Raw genomic sequence first — 24,878 nt, forward strand, 5'->3', positions numbered from 1 at the left:
GCCAACACAAAGGAGTACCCACATTCATACCAAAGGCACCCTAATTGACAGAGCGATTGAGCTTAGGAAATCGAGACGACCACGACCCAGAGGCAGAAGCACACTTCACCGGAGGAGACTACAACAAAGGATTAGAAGCATTCTAGCCAGACACCCAGAATGCCCCTAAGAAGTTTATTTAATACTTTGTATTTAGTTTTTCACATTCACTTTCACACTTTTCACACCTAGTACTTTAGTACTAAGGTACCCAGACATTGTAACAGATTCACCACTTTGTATCAGTTTGGTCTCATAGGTCATTCTGGCCTTTTGAAGACGTTAATATAACATTTCATTTCATTTCTCTCTCTCTCTCTCTCTCTCTCTCTCTCTCTCTCTCTCTCTCTCTCTCTCTCTCTCTCCAAGGTTATGGTGTTTAATACCACCCCACAGTGGATCAGGAGGTCAGCACCTACATTCACATACGGCCAGGAGACTATGGAGTACACAGATGCTTACACTTACCTTGGAGTGGTTTTTAGCGGACCTGCATTCTCACTCAGAAGAGCAGCAGAGACCAGACTTACTAGAGCCCACGCAACATTGGGTAGATTGGAGAGGATGTGTTCGCAGGTTCAGTTTCAGGAGCCCCGGATGAAGCTCTGGCTCTTTGACACCTTGGTGGCTTCAGCATTGCTCTATGGAACCGAGATATGGGGACCTTCACTGGATCACCACGGGAGGCCAAGTCGCTCAGACGGATAGGGGAACATGGAGAAACCTCTCGTCTCTATGATCTCGCGGCTCATTAGAGCCAAGGCATCAGTACCACGGGCCATTATCCGAGTAGAGCTAGTGGCCCCCCCACTTGTGGTGGAGGCGTTCACCAGATCAGTCTCCTTCATAAACCGCACATGGGCACTTCCTAGAGACAGATATGCTCGCAAAGCACTTGAATCCTCTCGACAGTTAGCCATACAAGTAGATACAACATGCTGGTATGGGGAGATGACATCATGGTTTCAGGCACATGGGTTCAGCATAGACAGGCTACCACCATTCCATTACTCATTGGATGCACCATCTCTCACTCTTACACAGTCAGCGATCACCAAGCTCATCCGCCAAGACCTGACCCAGCTAGACACAAGGAGGACATGGATACAACCAGCACAGGAATTGGGCACGAAGATGGCTTTCTACAAAGACCACCTCCTCCAGCTTACGGAAGATGGTTTTGTGGCGAGACCCAGATACATGGATACCCACTTGTCTCATGGGATACGATGTGCTATTGGCCAGTTACGCACATCTTCTCACCAGTTGCGGATTGAGACTGGGAGATATAGCGGAGTACCAGCAGAGGACAGGACATGCCCCTTGTGTAACATGGAACCTGAGACAGAGCTACACTATACATGCCGCTGCCCAGTCTACTATGAGTACGAGGCCGCTTCCATTGCTTGTTCAGAGAGGGTTTTGGACCACTCTCAAGAGTCATGGGATACGAAGATCAGAGATGTATGGGTTTGTTCTTGCTCGAGCTGCGCAGACACAGAGATAGCCTGATAATGGCGAGGCTAGCCGGTCTCAAAGACGGATCATAGACTTCTTCAGAGCAGACACAGGACAGCCGCAAGAGCCACTCCCACACCATAGCTCCCCCTCGTCTTACACCAAAGGCACACTGATTGACCGAGCGATTGAACTGGGGAAATCCAGGTGCCCGCGACTGCGAAGAACTACACAGCATCGACGGAGGCTACGACAGAAAATTCGGAGCACGCTGGCCAGGCATGCACGACGCCCGGTCAGACTACTAACCATGGAGGAAATTGATGAGATTCGCCAACGACCGATGCTAGATCTCTTGTGATTCAACTATCCCAAAAAGCCGCCCATTTTTCTGCTTAGTTTTTGCTTGACTCACATCGACCAACTTAAGACCCCATAGTATATATCTTTGTTTTGTACTATTGTTAGGTTATTTTGTTACTCTGACTTTGTATCAGATCCACCACTTTGTAACTTTCAGGTCTCATAGGTCATGACTTATGGCCTTCTGAAGACGTTAATATAACATTTCATTTCTCTCTCTCTCTCTCTCTCTCTCTCTCTCTCTCTCTCTCTCTCTCTCTCTCTCTCTCTCTCTCGGATGGAGAAGCCCCTGGTATCTATGATCTCTCGGCTGATTAGAGCCGATCCTTCCGTACCGCATGATATCATTCGAGCGGAATTAGCTGCCCCCCCTATGGAGATTGAGGCGCTTACCAGATCAGTCTCCTTTGTACACAGTCTATGGGATACTACCAGAGACAGATATGCCAGGGTGGCTCTAGAGTCCTCAGACAATTAGCTCTTAATGGGGATACATCATGCTGGTTTGCACAGATGGCATCATGGTTTCAGACACATGGTTTCACCATGGACAGGTAGCCTCCTTTTCAATACTCTCTACAGGCACCCTTGAGGTCTCTGACACGGGTAGAGATTAATAGACTCATTCGTCAGGATCTGATCCAACTGGACATGAGGAGGACATGGATAGAGCCGTTACAGAAGTTGGGCACAAAGATGGCTTTCTATAGAGAGCATCTTCTCCACCTCACGGGGGATGGGTTTGTGATTCGACCTAGCTATATAGACACGCATCTTTCTCATGGTTTGCGTTGTGCCATTGGCCAGATACGCACGTCTTCACATCAGCTCGAGATTGAGACTGGCAGATTCAGAGGGACACTAGCAGATAGCAGGATATGCCACTTATGCCATCTAGAGCCAGAGACAAAAGTACATTACAAACGTCATTGCACAGTGTACAATGAGATACGAGGCCGTTTTCATTGTCTATTCAGAGAAGGTTTTGGGCCTCTATCTAGGGTCATGAGTTATGAGGATCAAAGATGTCTTGGGCTATATCTACTTGAGTTACACAAGCATAGAGAAACTTTACTGAGGAGAGTTGAAGAGAGAGAACCCCAGAGACAGATCACAGATTTCTTTACACTAGATATTGTACACCCAGAAGAACAGACAGAGGAGCAGCCAACAGTGGAGAGGCCTACCCGCACTACTGGCATTCTCATAGACCGAGCATTGGAGCTAGGGAGATCTAGACGACCCCGATGGAGAAGAGGAGCTACACAGTTTGGAAGGAGGCTACAACAAAGGATTCGAGCCATACTCTTTCGTCGTCCAGAGTGCAGATAAAGATGGATCTCTACTCCCCTCCCATATTGTCTTCACATTGTACTGCTTAGTTTAGGATCCCGCAGTATTTATATTTTGTTATCCTAGTTTAATTTATTTTGTTAATCTAACTTTGTGTCAAATACACCGCATTGTAACTTTCTGGTCTCATAGGTCACTTTGGCCTTTTTAAGACGCGTGTGACATAAAAATGCGTTTCATGCAGATGAAACCCCGAAACTCCGAAACCTATGAAACGTTTTGCCGAAACGCATGAAACGGAATGGCATTTTTTATGAAACGTTTAAAATTGGGGCTTTTTTTTCCAGAAACCCAACGCTGCAGTTAACATATGATTGTGGTCCCTAAAACTTATGGTTTGTGACATTGAATTAAGTTTGAACTTTGTTCAATAGAAGTACTTTGCTAAATGAATCAATGATGCATCAGTTATGATTCATGAAACTAGTGGCTGTGTTTTAACTTTCATCAATACTGAACATCTCTTTGATCGTGCTCGCTTGAAGTCGCTTCTAAGCAGTGAGTACGTCTCTCTCTCTCTCTCTCTCTCTCTCTCTCTCTCTCTCTCTCTCTCTCTCTCTCTCTCTCTCTCTCTCTCTCGTGGACATTAAAGTCTAGAGTCATGTGGCTACATTGTATACATATTTATCATATTTTATTAATATATAATTTAATGTCATTTATGAAACCTGTTTCATGTTTTTGACGCTATGAAACGAAACGTTTCAAAACCTCGAAACCCCGAAACGACCGAAACCACGAAACGTTTCATGTCACACTGGTTCAGAGAGGGTTCCTGACAGACTTTTGGAAGCGCTTGTGGGACAGCAGACAGCCGAGGAGGGTCAAGTGGCTTGTCGCTCGTCGAGCTACTGCAATGGGGAGTTGGTTGGTCTACAATGGCCATCCGGCGGGCTGTGCCACGTGTGACCACCCACTTGAGTCACAGAGGCATTGTCTATGGGACTGCCCCATGGCGCAATAGGCTTCGCTTCGGATTCTATGGCTCATGCCAGTCCTGTTGTCAACGAGTCAATACACTTGGGGTGTTGCCACTTGGTCCACCCTCACGGGCCCGGCACTTCGGTTTGAGATGTCCTCAAGCAACAAGATGATTGTGATATAGGAGGGCTGCCCACACTCCAGCTTGTCACAGAGCTTACTGTCCCAAACTGATGACGTAGCATGACCATCTGGCAAAGAAATGGCCAAGTGGACAAGAGAAACTGAACGGATTAACTCGAAGAACTTATGAAGCACCGGCCGTGGGGCTCGAAACCCTAAAAGACACAAGCTTGAACCCTGAAAGGGATTTCTCTAAAATGCGTTGACATGTTGACGTGGCAAGGCCGTATGGAATTTCCACAATTTGCGTTGCAGGTGCCACCTGGTAGGCTGTACGGATTTTCGCAAATTACGCTAGCCGCTTTTGGGAATCTCTAGTGCTAGCTTTTGGGGATCAGATCTTTTGGGTGAAAGTGCTTTTGAACTGATTGCTTTTGAGGCTCTGCTTTTGGGCATCCCATGTACTGTTTATAAGAGCCCTTGGGGACTCACATTGCAAGGCATCTGGAGGTAGAGTCTGAGAGCAAAGGTTTCTCAAGAGTTGTACTTTGCAATGATTAAGGATAAAAAATATCAAAAGGGGCGCCACACTTTGGGCGCCAATACCTCTAGGCACGGAACTACGTCGGGCCGTGTCGACTAACTCTCTCTCTCTCTCTCTCTCTCTCTCTCTCTCTCTCTCTCTCTCTCTCTCTCTCAAAAAGTTCAGTGATTATAAAGTTTTTGTTAGTGCGTTGCTAATGATGTCTCGCTTGGAGTGTCCAAGCTTGTTACACTTACGCCTAGGAGTGTAGTGATAGAGAGCTTTGCTGGGAGCTTATCTGCAGCCTGACTCTCCGGTTCATATGGAGAGCTCGGTGCTTCCGCATCTTTGAGGCCCACCCCATCCCTCGGTGGAGACTGTACGAGATATATGGCTGGAGCTAATCCACACACTTCGAGGTCAATTTGAGAGGCTACAGGGAAACTCCAACCGCATGCGAAGCGCCAAGAGCCATTTCTACATCTTGGCGCCCAGGGTCTTTCTACACCATTGTCCATGGGGCAACTAGACAGCACTACCGGCCACCTGTGTGGTTGTTCCCCCCTCCCATATCTTGATTTAGCCTTCATCGTACATATCTCAGTTTTTCAATGGGAGACTCTCTCCTCATGCTGATGTAGCCCCTGTCACCAGCATGTGACTACTATCTATCCTTTTTGTTGATTTCTTTCTTATTATTTATTTATTTTCACTTTTTGGAAACACCCCTCTAGAAATCTAACAGTTTCTAACTGCCCTCCATTGCATAGCTAGTGTGGAACTGTTCAGAGGGAGTCTAGGCCTGAGGGCAAGAGAGCACTAAGGTTGGACAAGGACGATGGTTAGCCAAAGTGGGGTCATTGACTAGCCAAAGTGGAATCCCTTGCTACATAGGCTACATTTCAGTTCTTGGTGTGGTTGCAGTGTACAAAGAGAGTCAAATGATTTAGAAACATACAATGGCAACATCTCCTAAAATTTAGGGAACTGCTATTTTGGACATGAGAATGTGTTCGCGTCATTAGCTCTGGAATGACAAGAGGAACATTTTATTGCTCTGCTGCAAAGTCAACTGATGCACCAATTGAGATATTTTTAGCCGGGAATGCCCAAAGTCGGAAAGTGTGCCATGTAGCACTCCGGGAGCATTCTGCTACTCTTGGCCAGAGAGGGGGCGACTAAAATGAGAGAGGAGACTCATTTGCAGCTTTGTCATAGGTTAAGAGCTATGGAGTGCTTCCTTTCCCTCTTATGTACAGTACGGTGCCAAGAGTGATGCCCTGCACGCTACGCATTGCTCTCTCTCTCCTCTATGAGGGGTATGTTATGCCCCTCTAGTGGGCTTTTCATTTGACCAATGTACAGTTATGTGGGTTCATGCGCGATTGCCGAGGCAAGAGCCTCTTGCACAAGTACTAGATTAGCTAGTGGCTAATCCCCCGCAGGTACAGGTGAATTCGGAGAGGTTTCACGTGCGAAATCCCATCCAATTCAAAGGGCAAGTAGCCCTATAGGTGCGGGAGCTCAAGGACTTGCTACAGATGCAACCGGCACGCGAAACGGAGCCCGAACAGTGAATTACAGCTTGCTGTGTATTTTTGCACGTTTAGGGCTTCGGCCCTAAACGGACCTTAATACCCCCAGGAGGTTCGGGGATGCGAGAGGACCGCTGTACAGGTGATCTGGTACATTTTCGGGGCAGAAAACAGAGAATTCAGCGTGCTGCAGATTCTCGCCAGGTTTTGCAAAGTGTCCGTATGCATCGGGAAAGTCATCTAATGCGTGGGGATACTGAATGTGTAGGGTCCTAGTACAGTTATGCTGCCGAAATCGGGCCAGAACAGATGGAATTCAGCCCAGATTGTGCGGGGTAGCTCTGTAGGGAACCACAGCTTTTATTCCCTCTATTAAAGAATAAAGAAATACCGAAAGGGGCGCCAACATTTGGGGCCTACAGGTGTCGCTGTCTGCTTGGAGGCATTCTAGCTTCCTCGATGTGCTATTTGTCTTGAAGTGTAATTCAGTCTCGCTTATCGGTTCCTTTTAAGTCATTGCTTTGTGTCGTAAAGTCAAGTGTTGAAGAATCGGGTGAAAGCTAACGCCTACCGCCCTACGGGCCGGTTACATGGTTCCATCGCCGGGATTAAATCACTTTTTCCCATAGAAGTGAGCCTTGGTCAGTTTGGGCTTGAAGACACAGGGGATCATAAACCAGACAGAGGGAATTGCAATTATGGCTGACAGAGCATATGATGTGACTGAAGAGGTTTCCTCTTCACAGGGTCAACGGACACATGAAGTGGGTGAGTCTCCAAGACCACCACAGACGGATAATGATATATTCAGGACCCAGTTGGTTACTGCTGTGACTATGTTCACACAGGTAATGCAGAACCCGAGGTTTTTAGCCTTTCTGCAACCTCCTCTTCCGTCTCAGCAAGTTGGGTCACTGGATCATATTCAAAAGCGTGTTAAGGCTCAAGCACAGGTGATTCATACTGCAGAATAAATGGAAACACTTGTACACTTGACGGAGACCCAGCGTAACCGCGTAACGCGTTTCAGCAGGCCTGAAACGCGAAACGGGTGAAACAGCCGAAACGTTTCACCTGCAAGGTGAAACGCCTGAAATAAAAAATTGCCTTTAGAGAATTTACCATTAAATAATTATTTATTTATTATGTATATGCTATTTCAAGGTTAACATAGCATGTGTCTCTACTCACTGCACTGTGAGCACCTATTTTGTCGATACATAACTCTATATATACACATAATTGGCGTTTCGGTCAGACGTTTCATTGAAGCCTGAGCCTAGGGTGAAACGTTTCGGGGTGAAACGCCACGTTTCGAGGTGAAACACCACATTTCGGATCTGAAATATTTCGCGGTTACGCTGCGGAGACCATGCAGTCTTCAAAACCTGTGCCTAAGGTGCAAGAACAGGTGGCTGAAATGCCAGTCTTTCAAATTGTACCAGTTCAGCCAGCCACCTTTCAGCAGCCTATAGCTGGTTCTAATGGGCAAGGAAGCAACCTACAAGCTATGCAACAAGTCTTCCCACCACCTTCAGTACACCCTGGCTATTTTGGAGGTGGATCAATATTCCAGAGCATGGCTAGTCATGCACCTGGAAATCAGTTTTACACGCCAGGAACAATGTTCGGGGGGTGCTCAAACGATGATGCCTAACCCCATGTATGGTGTCATGGGCATGCAACTAGGGTTTCAAAGCACTCAGGGCCAATTTGGGATGCCACAGGCAAATTTTGGTATGGCTGGAATTACAAATCAACAGCCAAATATGGCGTCTCCAAGTCAACTTAATAGCGGCCAAGGAACACAGATGAACCCTAATAGTGTTCCCATGTTTCAGTCACTTCCATATGACAAATTAACGCTGCTGGTGAAGCCAACTCCGTACAAAGAAGGTGGCAAAGGTGTGACATTCACGACCTTTACAGGGTTTGATGACAGGGAGAAGGCTCTCTCATTCCTCCAGCAGTTTGACAAGGCCTATGCAAAAAGAAACTTTACAGAGGCTTCAAAGGTCCGCAAGGCAACCACCTTCTTGACAGGGAATGCGGGACAATGGTGGACAACTTTATTGCTTCAAGGGCAAGCTCTGTCCACATGGATTTACTTCAAGCAGATTTTGCATCAGCATGGTTATCTGATGACTTTGAAGCAGATGTCATGACAGAATGGCACCAGCTTAATGCTGCTACTTGCAAGAATCTGGATGACTTCAATCGGAAGTTTTGAAAAACTCTACTTCCAATAACTTCCTATAGGTTTGTGCCATTGACAGAACAGATTGAAAAATGTTGTTGTGGCCTACCCAAAGGATTGAGAAAGTATTGCACGAAGACCAAAGTCACTACTTTGACGCAGCTCATCGAGGTAGCAAACACTGACAATGGTTTGCTCAAGGGAGAAGATTGTGAATTCAATACTGGCATCAAGGAAGGATCAGCCAAGAAAAATTCAGCGAAGAAGTACGTTCTCAATGAGGTTCCTAGAGCGACTCAGGAGCCAGCCAAAGCATGGAAAGGCAAAGCCATGGCTGAACCAGCAAAGGGATCGGCAAAGAAATGGAAAAGACCTTTTCCTCGCAAGTCGGAAGAGCAAAGGAAGGTCCTAAGGTCAAAGAACAAATGCTTTATCTGTGAGCAGCCTGCCACATTGCTCAGAATTGTCCTCAAAAGAAAAGGCCAGCTGATTCTGAAGACAAGGAGGACAAGAAAGGAAAGAGGCCCATGGCTAGTCTAGTGCCAGATATGGTGGGCGACAAGCCAAATTCAGATGCAAGTGAGCTTTGCAGAGAATGGGGAAAGGTCAAGGATCAAACAGTGCTTATCTTCTTTGATCCAGGTGCCAAAGCCAACTTCATTTCCCCAAAATTGGCTTCAAAGTTGGGAATCAGACCTGAAGAGATGGGGTATACAACAGAGGCAGGTTTGGCATGTCCTGGCCATACAGAGGCTGTGACACCCATCATCGGAAAGTTGCGCCTACATATCCAGTCCTATGTAGATGCTAAAGAATTTTACATCATGCCACTAGATGGATGTGATGTGTTGCTAGGCATTCCTTGGTTGTTTCGTGTACAGGGAATCATGGATGCCTACAACAAAAAGATCACTGTACAAAGCAGGGGAAAGACTCACATTCTGAATGTAAAGCTTAAAGGGGAGTCTATTCCCATTGTATTAGCTTCTGCTATTACTTCTGTAATGAAAAAGCATCTTTCTGCGTACTTGGTTTTTGCACGTGAAGTGTCAGATTGTGATGAATCAAATTTATCTGTGTTAGATAAAGAAAGGTCAACGTTTTTACAACAGTACAGTGACTGTTTTCCGATTCATTACCGTCCCAATTACTGCCAGAGAGACCCGAGGACCATGCGATAGATTTGGTGCCAAGCAGTAGCCCACCAAATAGGCCTCCGTACAGGGTTAGTGCGGCTCAGCATAAAGAGATAATGAGCCAAGTACAGGAGCTGTTAGAAAAGGGGCTGATTCAGCCGAGTTCATCTCCATTCTGTTCTCCAGTGCTGTTGGTGCAGAAAAAAGATGGCTCATGGCGTATGTGCATCGACTACCGTGCACTGAACAAGAATACCATCAAGAATAGGTTCCCTATACCAAGAAATGATGATATTCTTGACAAATTAGGAGCAGCAGCTATGTTTAGCAGGATAGATCTAAAGAGTGGGTACCATCAGATCCGCATTAGATCAGAGGATGTGCACAAGACTACTTTTAGAACGACGTTTGGCCTTTACGAATTTTTAGTGATGCCCTTTGGTCTCACAAATGCTCCTGTTACGTTCAATAGGATGATGGACAGAATTTTCCGTCCACACCAGCAGTTTGTTGGTACATTCTTTGACGACATGATAGTCTACTCAAAGAATGAAGAGGAGCATAGACATCACTTGGCCATTGTGTTCAAAGAGCTACGCAGCCATAGGTTGCTCATCAATGCAAAGAAAAGTGATTTTTTTTTGGAAGAGATTCACTTTTTGGGACACATTGTCTCAAAGGATGGTGTCAGAATGGATCCTCCTAAAGTTGAAGCGATCAAGTCATGGCCAGATTTGAAGACGGTGCACGATGTCCGAAGCTTCTTGGGACTATGCTTCTATTACAGAAGGTTTATCTGAAATTTCGTTGAGATTGCTTCACCTTTACATGCTCTTCAGAAGGAGGCAGTCACCTTCAGATGGACACAAAAAGAGATTTCAGCTTTTAATCTCTTAAAGGAAAAGATGACTTCAGATCCAGTCATTGTGTTGCCAGATCTTAGGAAGTCATTTGTGGTCCAGTGTTACACCTGCGGTAGTAGCATTGGTGCAATGCTAATGCAAGATGGCAGGGTAGTAGCCTATGAGAGTAGAATCTTGCAAGGGCCAGAAAAGACTATGCAAGTCTATGAAAAAGAACTGCAAGCCGTGACTCATGCGCTCTTAAGTTGGAAACACTACCTGCTAGGTGCAGATTTCGTTGTCCAAACGGATCATCAAACCTTGCGATACTTCTTGACACAGGCAAAGTTATCTGAAAAGCATATGCGATGGGCAAATATCTTGTCCATGTTTCATTTTCAGATTGTGCATGTGGAAGGCAAGAAGAACGTTGTGGCTGATGCCTTGTCAAGGAAGCCACAAATTTCAGCTGTGTCAATTCCTTATCATCATGAGCTTGATGATATGAGGGAACAGTATGCAAATGATGAAGATTTTGCAAGGGTCTTTGAGCAGCTAATAAATGGACAACGTCATGAACACTATCTTCTCAAGGATGGCTTTATGATGATGCATGGTAGATTGTGTGTCACAAAGCCATTGCAACGCAAAGTTATGGAAGAGAGTCATGTCCCACCGTATGCAAGGCATCGTGGTATCGATGCAACAGTTAAAGCCATTGAGACATTCTTCTACTGGCCTACATTGAGAAGAGATGTGGATGCCTTTGTGCGAGAATGCCTAATATGCCAGAAGGTCAAGTTTGACAGGCAAAAGGCACCAGGATTATTGCAACCACTGTCTATTCCAGATAAACCATGGGAAAGTATTGCTATGGATTTTATCTTTGATCTTCCGAGAACATCGACAGGAAATGATGGTATTTGGACCATCATTTGTAGATTCAGCAAGCAGGCTCATTTTATTCATGTCAGGAAGCCAGATCAGATGGCACGCTTGTTTATGAGCAATATTTTCAAGTATCATGGCATGCCACAGTCGATTGTTAGCGACCGTGATCCACGCATGACAAGTTTGTTCTGGAGAGGCTTGTTTTAGAATATGGGCACAACGCTCAAATTCTCTTCATCATTTCATCCTCAAACAGATGCGCAGTCAGAAGAGGTAAATTCTACTGTCCTAGATCTGCTGAAGTACTATGTGTCAGAGCATAAAGGAAAGTGGGAGCAGTATTTCCATTGGTGGAGTATGCATACAATAAAACAGTGCATTCATCTACTGGCAAGGCACCTTTTGAGATAGTTGAAGGTGGCAAGAAAGTTCCTCCCATACTGCATACGTAGGACAAGATATTTGAAGCAGATAAGTATGTTCAGGACATGGATGAAATGTACAAGAAGGTCAAAGTGGCCTTAGAAAAGACTCAGGCAAAGCAAAAGAAAGGAGCTGATCGTCACCGTCGTGAAGTGGTATTTTCACTTGGTGATTGGGTGCTTCTGCGCTTTGAAAAGGCAAGGTTAAAGAAGATGAAGGGCAAGGAATAATTGTTTCCAAAGCTCAGCATGCATTACTATGGGCCTTTTCAAGTATGCGACGTAATCAGTGATGTTGCATATAGGCTAAAATTGCCTGAGAGTTGGAAGATTCACAATGCGTTTCATGTGAGTCTTCTCAAACCTTATGTGGGTGATGTACCAGAAGATATGCCAGCTGAAGATCAGCCGGAAGTCGAGGAACTTGACGAGATCTTGGTCCCGGAACAGATTTTGGCACATAAAGAAAGAAAAGTGAAAGGCAAGGTTGCTAGGCGTTACTTGGTGAAGTTCAGAAACTATCCACCAATGGATGCTAAGTGGATGGAAGAAGGTGAACTTGCAGAGTCACCAACTATGTTATCACTTTACCTTGAAGCCTTCAATTTGCAACCTACCTTGACCCCTTGAGTTTCAGAGCTACATGGATTGTCAGTGTGACAATGGCTTCTGAAAGAAATGATGTACATGTTATTTAAAGTGAGCTCAAATGAAGTACATGTTACATGAATGTTAGAGCTGTACAGGTTGTCAGTTTAGCAATTGCTCTTATGGAATCTCCAAAAGTTTGGTTAGTGCTATAGAAGTGAGTATTTCTTGTCAGTTTGTCAAGGATACAATAATTGCTTCTGAAAGAAATGATGTACATGTTATTTAAAGTGAGCTCAAATGAAGTACATGTTACATGAATGTTAGAGCTGTACAGGTTGTCAGTTTAGCAATTGCTCTTATGGAATGTCCAAAAGTTTGGTTAGTGCTATAGAAGTGAGTATTTCTTGTCAGTTTATCAAGGATACAATAATTGCTTCTATTAAAGAGTACATGTGTAACTGCATTCTTAAACTGTCGGTTTGGGTATGCTCGAAAGTGTTACTGGATCCAACGTGTACTAAAAGACAGTGGCAAAATGCGTAGCTACCATTTTGTCATTGGAAAGTTAATGACTCAAAGCAATGACAGAGTGCGAAGCTACCACTATGTCATTGGGACAGGGTTCACACGCAAGCAATACATGTATCAACGAGGTGTTGAATACACCAGGGTTGACAATGAGCATGTATGTGTCGACAGGTGTGCGCACATCCGAGTGTTGACTGTGAGCGTGTACGACATAGATGCAAATCAGGACGTTTGAGATTTCAAGAGGGGGGTGTGTCACCAACATGTGACTACTATCTATCCTTTTTGTTGATTTCTTTCTTATTATTTATTTATTTTCACTTTTTGGAAACACCCCTCTAGAAATCTAACAGTTTCTAACTAGCCTCCATTGCATAGCTAGTGTGGAACTGTTCAGAGGGAGTCCAGGCCTGAGGGCAAGAGAGCACTAAGGTTGCACAAGGACTATGGTTAGCCAAAGTGGGGTCATTGACTAGCAAAAGTGGAATCCTTTGCTACATAGGCTACATTTCAGTTCTTGGTGTGGCTGCAGTGTACAAAGAGGGTCAAATGACCTAGAAAGATACAATGGCAACATCTCCTAAAATTTAAGGAACTGCTATTTTGGACCTGAAAATGTGTTCGTGTCATTAGCTCTGGAATGACAAGAGGAACATTTTATTGCTCTGTTGCAAAGTCAACTGATGCACCAGTTGAGATATTTTTAGCCGGGAATGCCCAAAGTCGGAAAGTGTGCCATGTGGCACTCCGTGAGCATTCTGCTACTCCTGGCCAGAGAGGGGGCGCCTAAAATGAGAGAGGAGACTCATTTGCAGCTTTGTCATAGGTTAAGAGCTATGCAGTGCTTCCTTTCTCTCTTATGTACAGTACGGTGCCAAGAGTGATGCCCTGCACGCTACGCACTGCTCTCTCTCTCCCCTATGAGCAGTATGTTATGCCCCTCTAGTGGGCTTTTCATTTGACCAATGTACAGTTATGTGGGTTCATGCATGATTGCCGATGCAAGAGCCTCTTGCACAAGTACTAGATTAGCTAGTGGCTAATCCCCCGCAGGTACAGGTGAATTCGGAGAGGTTTCATGTGCGAAATCCCGTCCAATTAAAGGGCAAGTAGCCCTACACGTGCGGAAGCTCGAGGACTTGCTACGGATGCGACCGGCACGCGAAACGGAGCCCGAAACAGTGAATTACAGCCTGCTGTGTATTTTAGCAGGTTTGGGGTTTCGGCCCTAAACGGACCTTAATATCCCCAAGAGGTTCGGGGATGCGAGGGGACCGCTGTACAGGTGATCTCGCGCATTTTCGGGGCAGAAAACAGAGAATTCAGCGTGCTGCAGATTCTCGCCAGGTTTTGCAAAGTGTCCGTATGCATCGGGAAAGTCATCTAATGCGTGGGGATACTGACTGTGAAGGGTCCTAGTACAGTTATGCTACCGAAATCGGGCCAGAACAGATGGAATTCAGCCCAAATTGTGCAGGGTAGCTCTGTAGGGAACCACAGCTTTTATTCCCTCTTTTAAAGAATAAAGAAATACCGAAAGGGGCGCCAACCTTTGGGGCCTACAGGTGTCGCTGTCTGCTTGGAGGCATTCTAGCTTCCTGGCCGTGCTATTTGTCTTGAAGTGTAATTCAGTCTCGGTTACAAGTTCCTTTTAAGTCATTGCTTTGTGTCATAAAGTCAAGTGTTGAAGAATCGGGTGAAAGCTAACGCCTACCGCCCTACGGGCCGGTTACAGCCCCCCTTGTTGGGGCAGTTTGTAGCCCAATGGGCAGTTTTATCAACTAATAGAATGATCTTTTTCTTGGAAGAAAAAACTTGAGGCACAATCAGTAATATAAAATATACAAAAGGGCCAGTTACTACAGTGGTTCATCCTCAAAAAATAGAATCAGAAAGACCAATTCTATTTCTTGACTTTCAACCTCTCATATTTCCTCACAAATAGATTCGTATCTAATCCGAGATGGAATTTTTTCCTGAAACCATGTCATAAGTACAACAAGAGGCATTCCATCTCTGTCTGAGCAAAATGAAAATACAATATCCTCCGCAGCCTCATCAGGCTCTAGAGAAACATATGGTGTGTAATTGCTGAAGAGGAAGAAGTGTTTGGAGGTTGATCCTCCCAGGGAGAATCCCTCCACCAGTAAACCTGTAATCTCAGGAGCCTATGCCTCTGTCCACTGCACCTCCTTTTCTTTGCTTCCCTATGCCCAGCTCTTTCTGCCTCTGATCTTTGTGTACTCGTAGACTCCTGTGGAGTCTCCCATCTCTCCTGATCTCTATGTACTTGGTGTCACCTCTATATTTCAGGAAATGTTTCTATCTTCTCTCTCTAATCTTATGACTTCATGAGTCCCTCGTTAAAATGGAAAGATCCACACTGTAGACATAGCAAAAATTGAAAGTGTATGCCTTCAGTCATGCCAGTGTATGAAGGGGAGGGCTCACACATTGAGCTCAACATTGTAACATTCAGCAAGGTCGCACAGCCTTTGATATCTACTGTGCTGGATGCTGATTATATTTTTCTCAATCCATACTCACCCAAGGGCTTGCAACAGCACCTGAACTCAGATTATCATTTTGTGTTGTTAGAGACCTTAGACTCAGCCTTGAGGAAACCAGAAGTGACGTTCAATGCTATACAATCATGAGGGGCCTCCTTCAAGTGTTACTTTATGTTTGGTGCAGACCTGGCAATGTGACATGAAACGTTTCGTGGTTTCACTCGTTTCAGGATTTCGAGGTTTTGAAAAGTTTCGTTTCATAGCGTCAAAAACATGAAACAGGTTTCATAAACGACATTAAATTATATATTAATAAAATATGATAAATATGTATACAATGTAGCACACATGACTCTAGACTTTAATGTCCACGAGAGAGAGAGAGAGAGAGAGAGAGAGAGAGAGAGAGAGAGAGAGAGACGTGCTCACTGCTCAGTGTTCACTGCTTAGAAGCGACTTCAAGCGAGCACGATCAAAGAGATGTTCAGTATTGATGAAAGTTAAAACACAGCCACTAGTTTCATGAATCATAACTGGCATCATTGATTCATTTAGCAAAGTACTTCTATTGAATAAAGTTTCTGGAAAAAAAGCCCCAATTTTAAACGTTTCATAAAAAATGCATGTCCGTTTCATGCGTTTCGGCAAAAGGTTTCAAAGGTTTCGGGGTTTCGGGGTTTCATGAAACGCGTTTTTATGTCACACTGAGACCTGGTGGAGTATGTTCATTCGCATGAATATTTTCTGTACCCCATAATTTCCAATCATAACAAGGGCAGCTAAGGCCAAACTAGCAAAAACTGTCGATGGATTCATAAAGTAAATAACAGCTCTTGAACATGCAATTCATGGCTTGTGATTCAGTTCTTAAAAGCAAGGAGTTATTGGTGAGATTGGATCAGCTTTGAGTATTTGAAACTGATATCACCAAGCTAAGCATGAGATCTAGAACAGAAAACAGCAATAGAATTTTTTTGTCAGAGAAAACAGAATGAGAGTTGAGAAATTTAAACCTATTTTTCCCAAATATCTCGAGGCCCTTCTCGTAGAGTCCCTTTTCGAGTTTGGTCCACTTGGAATTTTCCATCCCCGTCACTAATTTCACATCCACACTAAAATCATTTCCATCAGAGTCACTCAGCAAATTTTTTCCATTCTGTCTATCACACTTGCTATTCACATCCAAATCACTGCTTTTACTGTCGTTATCCTTTGCTCCTCGCATGATGGAATCCTGCTTCTTGAGGAGCTTGGAAGCTGTCGTGTCATTCTTCTTTGAGGTGCCTCGTAAACCATCACGGCTCTTTACTTGCTTTTCATGCCCACTTGTACCAGTTTCAGCATCGGAGACCACTACCTTGTTCTGTTTTTTCCTTATGTTGACCAGAACCTCTTCAGCCCTCCGCTTTGGACTTTTCTTTGGTTTCCTACCTTTCTTTGAGGATTCAATTTTTTCATTCTCGTCGTGTGTTTCACTGACTTCATTTGCCAGATGTGTTCTGTCCCTTTCGTCACCTTTTGTATCCACAATAGCAGAGCTTGGCACAGTTGAACCCTTTTTCTCCAATAGATACGTCCATACCTCATTTGCAGCAGAATCTAGGGTTTTAAATTTATCCTTATCCCCTCCTTGGACATCCTGCACGAAAGCTCTATATTTTAGAAACCCAGGAAAAGAAATTACACCAGAAATCACAACAAAAGTGACTGCATATTTGTCCATGCATGGCCAAATCCATCAAGAGAAACCAAAACTATTGATCAGTAAATGTGTGTCACACTCTCTACCAAAGACAAGGCAACCAAAAGGTTAAAATACACTTGTTTCAGTTGTGGAGAACAACACTTGAGCTTTTCCGATTTACTAAAAGTGAAACAAAACGCATAACAATTTGAAGTTGAGGTCTACATCTTATGATGCTACTATTGTAGCAGGTATAGCCAAAATGGATTCACCGAGCATAGCACCAGAGCACAATGCAGGTTAACAACACATCTACATCTGATCTAGTTTGTAATAACTAGTTGAGTTCATCACACTCTTAAGCCACGAGCTTATATGCCTTTACTTTACATATTCTGCACACAATGGCCACAATTAAACCTCTACAGTATGGCATCGTATGAGTTCAAACAAGACCCTTGGAAAATCGAGACAACATAGACCCTGAAACCCCTTCTGACATATATATAGAGCACCTGTTGTAACTATAATCAAAGCAACTTGTTTCAAAGCAAAGTTAGAAATGGCATCAAAAAGCTGGCGTAAGGAGCTAAGAAACAGCACCTAATATCCTTGCCTGAAAGCACTGGGAAGGAGACATCCATTAAGCTGACTTGATACTTGCCTCATCATCTGCTCAACAAAGCAGCAAACCTAGCTTAGACATAATGTAACCCTAACACGCCAATCGATGCAAAAGTGCTCTCTGGTGTTTCATGCTCCTCAGCCTCAGGTCTCAGCTGCCCTACTCCCATACTCCCCTCTATAGGCACCCTCTGACTCTAACCTATGGTCCCAGCAATACAGTGAATAACAATACTCCATTTTAGGGGGAGAAAAGAAGGAACAACTTGCTTCATATGTGTCATATGCACATTGGCTCTACGTGCCAAGCTCACAAGCTACTACAACCCTAGGACTATCCCTACACTAGGAAGCCTAGGGGATTATTTTCGGACACCTTCGTGAGCCTGTCTGGACAGATTTATCAAAGTAGCTAGGGCCCCTGATAACCCTCTCTATACGAATAAATGAACTAGGGCCAGCATGTAGCCTAGGTCTCGAAGTGCGTCTCCAGCCTCATATATTAATTAGATTTGTAGAGTATACGATGTGCAAGTATGTGCACCCTCCAACCATGTGCATTTTGGAGGCAATTTTTATGATGGTTTCGATTAAAAGTGACTCGGCAACTTTATCAAGTGATAATTGATATTAATTTTTATTCATTCTGTAACAGACTTGGACACCCCAAGTCGAGAATCTGGTGCGACACACGAGAGAGAATGTCACAAGACAAGCACCACGTGCCAATAGAAAAGAACAGACTGAACATACTTTTAGCACTTCAATAACAATTGAACTGAGAGATAGAGAGAGAGAGAAAGAAAAGAAAGAAAGAAAGATTTTTAACGTCTATGTCAGGCCGAAATCGGCCTATGAGACAAATCAAATGTACATGGTGTGTATGTCATCCGTCTATCGGAAAGACAAATGAAACAAAACTGATACAAAACTGAACTGAACTGAATGTAGGTAGTGGAGTATCTGAGGAGGGATGGAGCTCTATCTCTAGGAGTATATGCATGTCTATATGCTCAAGGTAGTACAATCATGAGAATGCATCAAGCTATCTAGCTCCATCCTGTACTAATGGGGGGATGTAAGATGTGGTACATGGGCGGGTCTGGTGCCAAGGCTACCCGGATGAAAGCTGTCGGGTCGGCCCTCATCTAAGCCACTCGCTCCTCAGTGGCACGGCGCTCCCGGGCTCGGATCTCCTCGATCTGTCGGTGGTGGGAGCTCGCGCCCCTGTAGCCTGTGACTCGTGGTCGTCGTCTAGCTCGGTTCACCTCCGCCTGTGGGAGTGTCACTCCCCTCTGAGTGTCTGGTGAGGGAGGGGCGGAAATCCTCTGAAAGAAGTCTGTGAGCTGCGACTGTCTCCCCTCTGTCTGTGTAGCTGTGTGTGGCTGTAGTAGTGTGTCCCAATGGCTCTGTATCTCTAGTAAGAAACGTCCGAGCTGTCTCTGATCTCGAGATGCCATGATCTCTCGGAGAGTGGGCTGTCCTCTGAATAAGGCCTCATACCTGCCTCTGATCTCAATGTATGCTCTGCATCTACATACAAAGTGCTCCTCACTCTCCACCTCCTCTGTGCAGGCTCTGCAGATTCGCTCCTCCCTGGGAACACCAGTATGTCTCCCGATCTCAATCTCTAACCTGTGTGAAGCCACTCTCAGCTGACCAATCGCCACCCGTGAGCTATGTGGCATATATGTGTCCATGTAGCGTGGTCTCTGTATGAACCCCCCAGACAATATGGTGAGAAACTGGTCTCTGTAATCCGACATCCTCGTCCCCAAGCCAGGTGCCTCCCAGACTTTCCTAGTGTATAGCTGCCACAGATCCTGTCTCAATACCAAGTTCCTCTCACTGCGAGAGAGGTGAACATATGGTGAGTGAGGGTCGTACTGGAATGGTGGTAGGCTCTCCATGTCAAGACCGTGTCCCTCAAACCATGCTCTGACCTGTGAGTACCATGCTCTCTCATGCCCATTCTCTGATAGCTGTATAGCTGCCTCAAATGCTCTACGGGTAAGTCTGTCAGGAGGTAGCTCTCTCATCCTCTGGATGAAGCAAAGTCTGGAATAGTGCCTCTACAACCATAGGTGGTGTGGCGAGCTCGGCTCTAATAATGTCATGTGGCATTGTCTTCTTGCTGCGGAGCAAGCGTGAGATCATACATACCTGTGGTCTCTCAAGCTGTGTCCACTGGTCAGCTGTCAATCCTGGTGCCCATACTGCCGCCGAGTACATCAAGGCCGGGGTGACTAAGGTGTCGAAAAGCCACCCCTTCGTGCGGGGCTCCTGAAAGTGTGCCTGGTGGCATCTCCGCTCTAGCATGGCCAGAGCTGCATGGCCAGAGCTGCATATCCTCGGGTGAGCCTGTCAACAGCAGCCTGCCTCATAGTGAAGGGTCCTGGTAGGATGGTGAATGTGATGCCAAGGTAGACATAGGAGGTGACTACATCAACCTGTCCTCCTGCTGCTGTGAAGGTGGCGGCGCTCCTCCCTGCACTGGATGTGTGAAAGATCATAACCTTGGTTTTGCCAAGGTTCACAGTCAACCCCCTGTGTGTGCTGAATTCGTCCAAGGCCTCAAGATGGCGTTGCAAGCCCTCGGGTGACTCTGAAATCAACACAATATCATCAGCATATAACATGATGTGGACCGGAGTACCTGCCAAGTCGCTCCCCTCTCCCCCTGCTCGCAGTATGTAGTCGGAGATCTCGTCGATGTAGAGCCCAAAGAGTGTCGGGGAGAGTGGGCACCCTTGCTTAACACCAATGGTGCTAGCAATGGTCTCTAAAAAACCGCCTGGGCAACGAACCCGACCCGTCACCCTCTCATAGAGAGCATACATGGCCCAAATCATCTCTGTTGGTACCCCAATGCTGTGAAGGCGCTGGAAGAGTCTCTCGCGTGGGACCGTGTCAAAGGCCTTGCAGAAGTCCACAAAGCAGCAGTAAAGCCTCTTCTTCCACGCCTTTGCCCCATAAATGAGGCAGCGCAGAACGAAGATGTGGTCAGTGGTGGAGAAAGCTCGTCTGAAACCTGCCTGGCCTGGAGCTCGTAAACCCTCGATCTCTGCGTAGCAGCTGAGCTATGCCTCAAGTACTGCTCCATATAGCTTGGCCATCGTGTGGCCAATCATGATAGTCCTGTAGTTCCCTGGGTCCAGGGTGTCGCCAGATTTGTGGATAGGCACTATGGTGTGCTGTGTCCACTCCTCTGGGAAGCCCTCCCCTATAGCCCGCATGAAGACATGTGCAATCAACAGGGCTATAGTGGAGGCCGCATAAATGATGTGCTCAATCTGTAATCCAGTATGGTCAACTGATCGTCTGTGCTGCATGCGGCGTATGGCCCTCTCTACCATCTCTGCTGTAAAGAAGGAGGGGCACGTGGGGCGTGGCTCGTGTGGCTGTGGGATAGGAGGCTGCCCTGGCACCTCATAAAGTCGCTCTGCATAATCATGCCATATCTGTGGATCCTCAATAGCTGTAGTCCGACGTGGCTCGCGCAGGGTGCGCCATGCCGTCGCGCTATCCATGCTCATGAATAGGAGGTATAGCTCAAGCTCCTGTGCCTCTTCGAATGCTCGCCGCTTTTGGCGTGTCAGCGACTTCATATGCCGTCTGGCCTCTCTCTCTGTGATCTCTCCTAAGGCTCGCCGTGCACGGAGGCGTCGGTATAGATCTCTGCACTCATCATCATACCAGCCGTTCTGAGGCATAGTCCCGAGGGGGGGGGGGGGGGGGAGTGCGTCTTGTGTGAGTGGTGTGTGGAAAAGAGCTAATAGCTGAAGTGTGGAGAACGGAAGAGATATGTGATGTGAGAACTGAGAGTGGTGTGGATGGGTGGAGGAGGCATAGGCCATGTTCGACCTTGGCCGAGTAAAGAGAGGCTAGCTCATGTGTGAAATGGATGGTGGTGTGTGGAGTGTGTGCTGTGGAGCTGTGTGGGATGGTATCTCCGGTGATGGAGAAAGAGAGGTATGTGTGGTCGGCTCCGATGGGTATGGATGGAATGGTGAAGGATGTGATAAGGTGTGTAGCCTCCCTGGATCCCAGAATATAGTCGACTGTACTCCCCCCGGATCCCAGAATATAGTCGACTGTACTCCCCCCTCCTTCTGCAACTCCATGTGGCATACAAGTCAGGCCCCCTGAGGTGGGCCACTGGACCATCCCGTTATAAATAACGAGACGGTGCTGGGAGCCAAGTCGAAGTAGATGTCGTCCGTAGGCTGTGACTGGAGCTCTGTCTGCTGTATCTCTCATAGTAGCCTCCTCATCTAGAGTGTGTAGTGCCTCTGGGTCCTCATGGTCGTATGCCTGACACTGCTCACTGCGCGTACGAGCATTGAAGTCTCCCATAAGGAAGACTTCACCCAGTGTGGAGTATTCCATAATCTCCTCCGTGAGGCATGCGTATGGTGACTCCTGCTCAATAGGAGCGAATCTGGAGCCTGTGGGAGCAAAGTAGCAAAGGGCAATGTAGTCGATCCTGTCTCATGAGAGCTCGAGGCGAATCCACATGTAGCGGGCCTGTGGGTCTCGGGCAACAATCTGTAGTCTGCTGTGAAGCCCCTGTCTAAAGAGTATGGCCACTCCTCTTGAGCCGCGAGTGGTGTGCTGGCGCATACATCCTCGATGTAGAGACTCCCACTGGAATCCATGTATCCGTGGTAACCCTCTCTCCGGGCTCTCGTGTGTCTCTGTAAGTAGAATGATGTCTCGACCTCTCATCACCTCCTCAAGTCTCTCTGGGTGTGTCCATAGGTCTCCATTGCAATTCCAAACCGTGACATGAATCTCCTCGTGTGTCCCACAGGCCGCGAGTCCCGATGCGATGGTCTTGCCATCAATGATAACCCTACCATCTCGATATACTGCCTTCTTCCCTTCTTTGCGGGCTTGGTGGACTCGAGGCATGCACGCGTGACGGTGATCTTGTTGCATCTTTGTGAGGTCATCATCAAGATAAATCGGGGGGCCTTCTATCCCTCTCAAGATGACCCTCTTTCGGAGGAAGGAAGTTCGAGACTCCTCGGAGGCGAATTGGAGGATGAGAGCTCTCTTCTTTGGATCTTTGCCGGCTCTCCAAACTTTGGAGAAAGGGATCTCTTCTTCCTTGTATCCCACTTTCTTGCATAAAGCTTTCCCATCGCTCTCGGGTGTAGACCCTTCTTCTTCTTTGATGCCGGTCACTCGCACATTGAACCGGCGAGCTTGTCGCATCTTCTCCTCTTCGATGGTTGTGTGTACGATGAGTACCTCATCTTTTTGGGCTCCCTCTCTTGCTACCTTCTTGATGTTCTTTTTGACCACTTCGACCCATCCTTCTTTGGTGGCCTCTAATTTGTCCTCAATGCTTGCGGTGAGGGCTTTGGTGATCTCCTCCTTGAGGGCTTCCTTAGCCTCCTCTTTAATCTCTCCTTCCTCGGGGGTGAGGGATGTGATGGAAGCATGAAGGAGATCGATTTGTGCCTTCATCTCTTCTTGCTCTTTCCTCCATCTCTCCCTCTCCTCGTTCTCCCGTTCCCTTCTCTCCTTCTCCTCTTTGAGATTTTGGATTTCCGCTCTCATGTCCTCCTTCTCTTCGTTCCATAGCTTGATGAAGGTGGCTTTCTCCTCCTTCCATATCTCTCTCTCTCCATCCGCCATTCTTTCATGTCCTTCTCCAGTTGTGCAAGCCTCTTGTTCGTGAGCATGAAGGTTGTGTTCGTTGTCGGTGTCGGCGTCTTGATGATGGGGGAAGACATGGTTGTCTTCGTAGCTACCCTCTCTTCATATTGTGAAGAAGAGGGGAGAAGGGGAAGAGAGCACTCAATGTGTGTGTATGTGTGTAGTGTGTGTGTGGGTATGTATCCGTGTGTGTGTGTGAGAGAGAGAGAGAGAGATGGCTACGGGTACGGCAATAAGCAAGACGGTCAAAGAGCAGGGGGCAGCGGGCAGGGGATGGGGATGGGGTGTGTGTGTTCAGTGGATGGGCTGGAGGTAGCGCGCTGGCCGTCTTGGCGTGCAGGGAGCAGCGCACAGGGGAGGGGCAGCGCGCAGGAGGGAGCAGCGCACAGGGGTGGGGCAGCGCGCAGGAGGGAGCAGCGCGCAGGGGAGGACAGCGCGCAGGAGGGAGCAGCACACAGAGAGAGAGAGAGAGAGAGAGAGAGAGAGAGAGAGAGAGAGAGAGAGAGAGCACGCGACACGGAGTGGCGGAATTCCACCCCAAAGCGTATCGGCCCCAAACCTTGGCGCCCCTTTCTTTATATTGCATCAACACAGTACAAGACTTTGCACCTTCTCCACGAAGCATGCCCAAGAATGAAGCCATGGCCTCGTATTTAAAGCCCCTAGGCCCCAAAATCAGTTTATAGTGAAAAGCCTTCAAACTCAAAAGCTTCTGGTCCAAAAGCAATGCCAAAAAGCTGCCAGCGTAAATCACGAAATTCCGTAGAACTGCCACGTCAGCATTGTCAACGCATTTTGTAGAAATCTGCCATGTCAACACTGTCAGCGTGAAATGCCGGAATCCGTACAATTCTGCCACGTCATTATGTCAGTGCAATTTACGAATTTGTGTATGTGTGGGTCCTGCTTTATTTTAATCCTTTATGTCACTTGGGGCCCATCGGACGGGGTCCCCATAAGTTGGTAGGACTTCTTCTTTTGTTACTTGTTCTTCTTAGGGTTTAGGCCCCTTGGCCGGCATCTGTAAGTTGGCTCCATTCTTCAGGGCTTTGACGCGTCAACAGTTTGTGACATCTCCCCTTCTTGAAAGAGAGTAATCATGCGCGATTACAGCATATCTGCAAAACAACTCAAGTTAGCTCAAAAATTTCCGAGGGACATTCCGAGGGACAATCAATTTGCTCTTTTTGTTAAGGAGTTAGCTTCTCCTTTCGGCTCTTTTGGTCAAGGAGTTGGCTTCTCCTTTCGTCCAGATCGAAACTCTTGATATTCCGACGTAGTAAAATAAGCCATCACACCCAGACCGCACTGATCTTCCACGGGTGTCTTGATGCACTAAAATTACATATCCAAGTAATCTCATCCAATTAGGAATATTCCGTGGTTGGCACATCACAATGCAACACAAATGCTCACATATGCATGTTACAAGACATAGAAACATAAAGTCGTCGATGAACACTCCTCCCGC

At 46.4% G+C, this 24,878-nt stretch overlaps 1 protein-coding gene across 2 annotated transcripts in view; it reads right to left on the reverse strand.

Annotated features, from left to right (window-relative positions):
• Positions 1–24,878, reverse strand: part of CLF (SET domain-containing protein) — a 129,082-nt gene that overhangs the window by 3,476 nt on the left and 100,728 nt on the right. For both annotated transcript variants that reach the window (XM_086501676.1, XM_086501677.1), the window contains one exon: positions 16,446–17,071. In XM_086501676.1, coding sequence (XP_086357802.1) covers positions 16,446–17,071 — 626 coding nt within the window. The remainder of the gene's footprint in view (positions 1–16,445; positions 17,072–24,878) is intronic.

Source organism: Adiantum capillus-veneris, chromosome 26, assembly GCF_014529385.1.
Source record: "Adiantum capillus-veneris isolate H3 chromosome 26, ASM1452938v2, whole genome shotgun sequence".
Classification (NCBI taxonomy): domain Eukaryota; kingdom Viridiplantae; phylum Streptophyta; class Polypodiopsida; order Polypodiales; family Pteridaceae; genus Adiantum; species Adiantum capillus-veneris.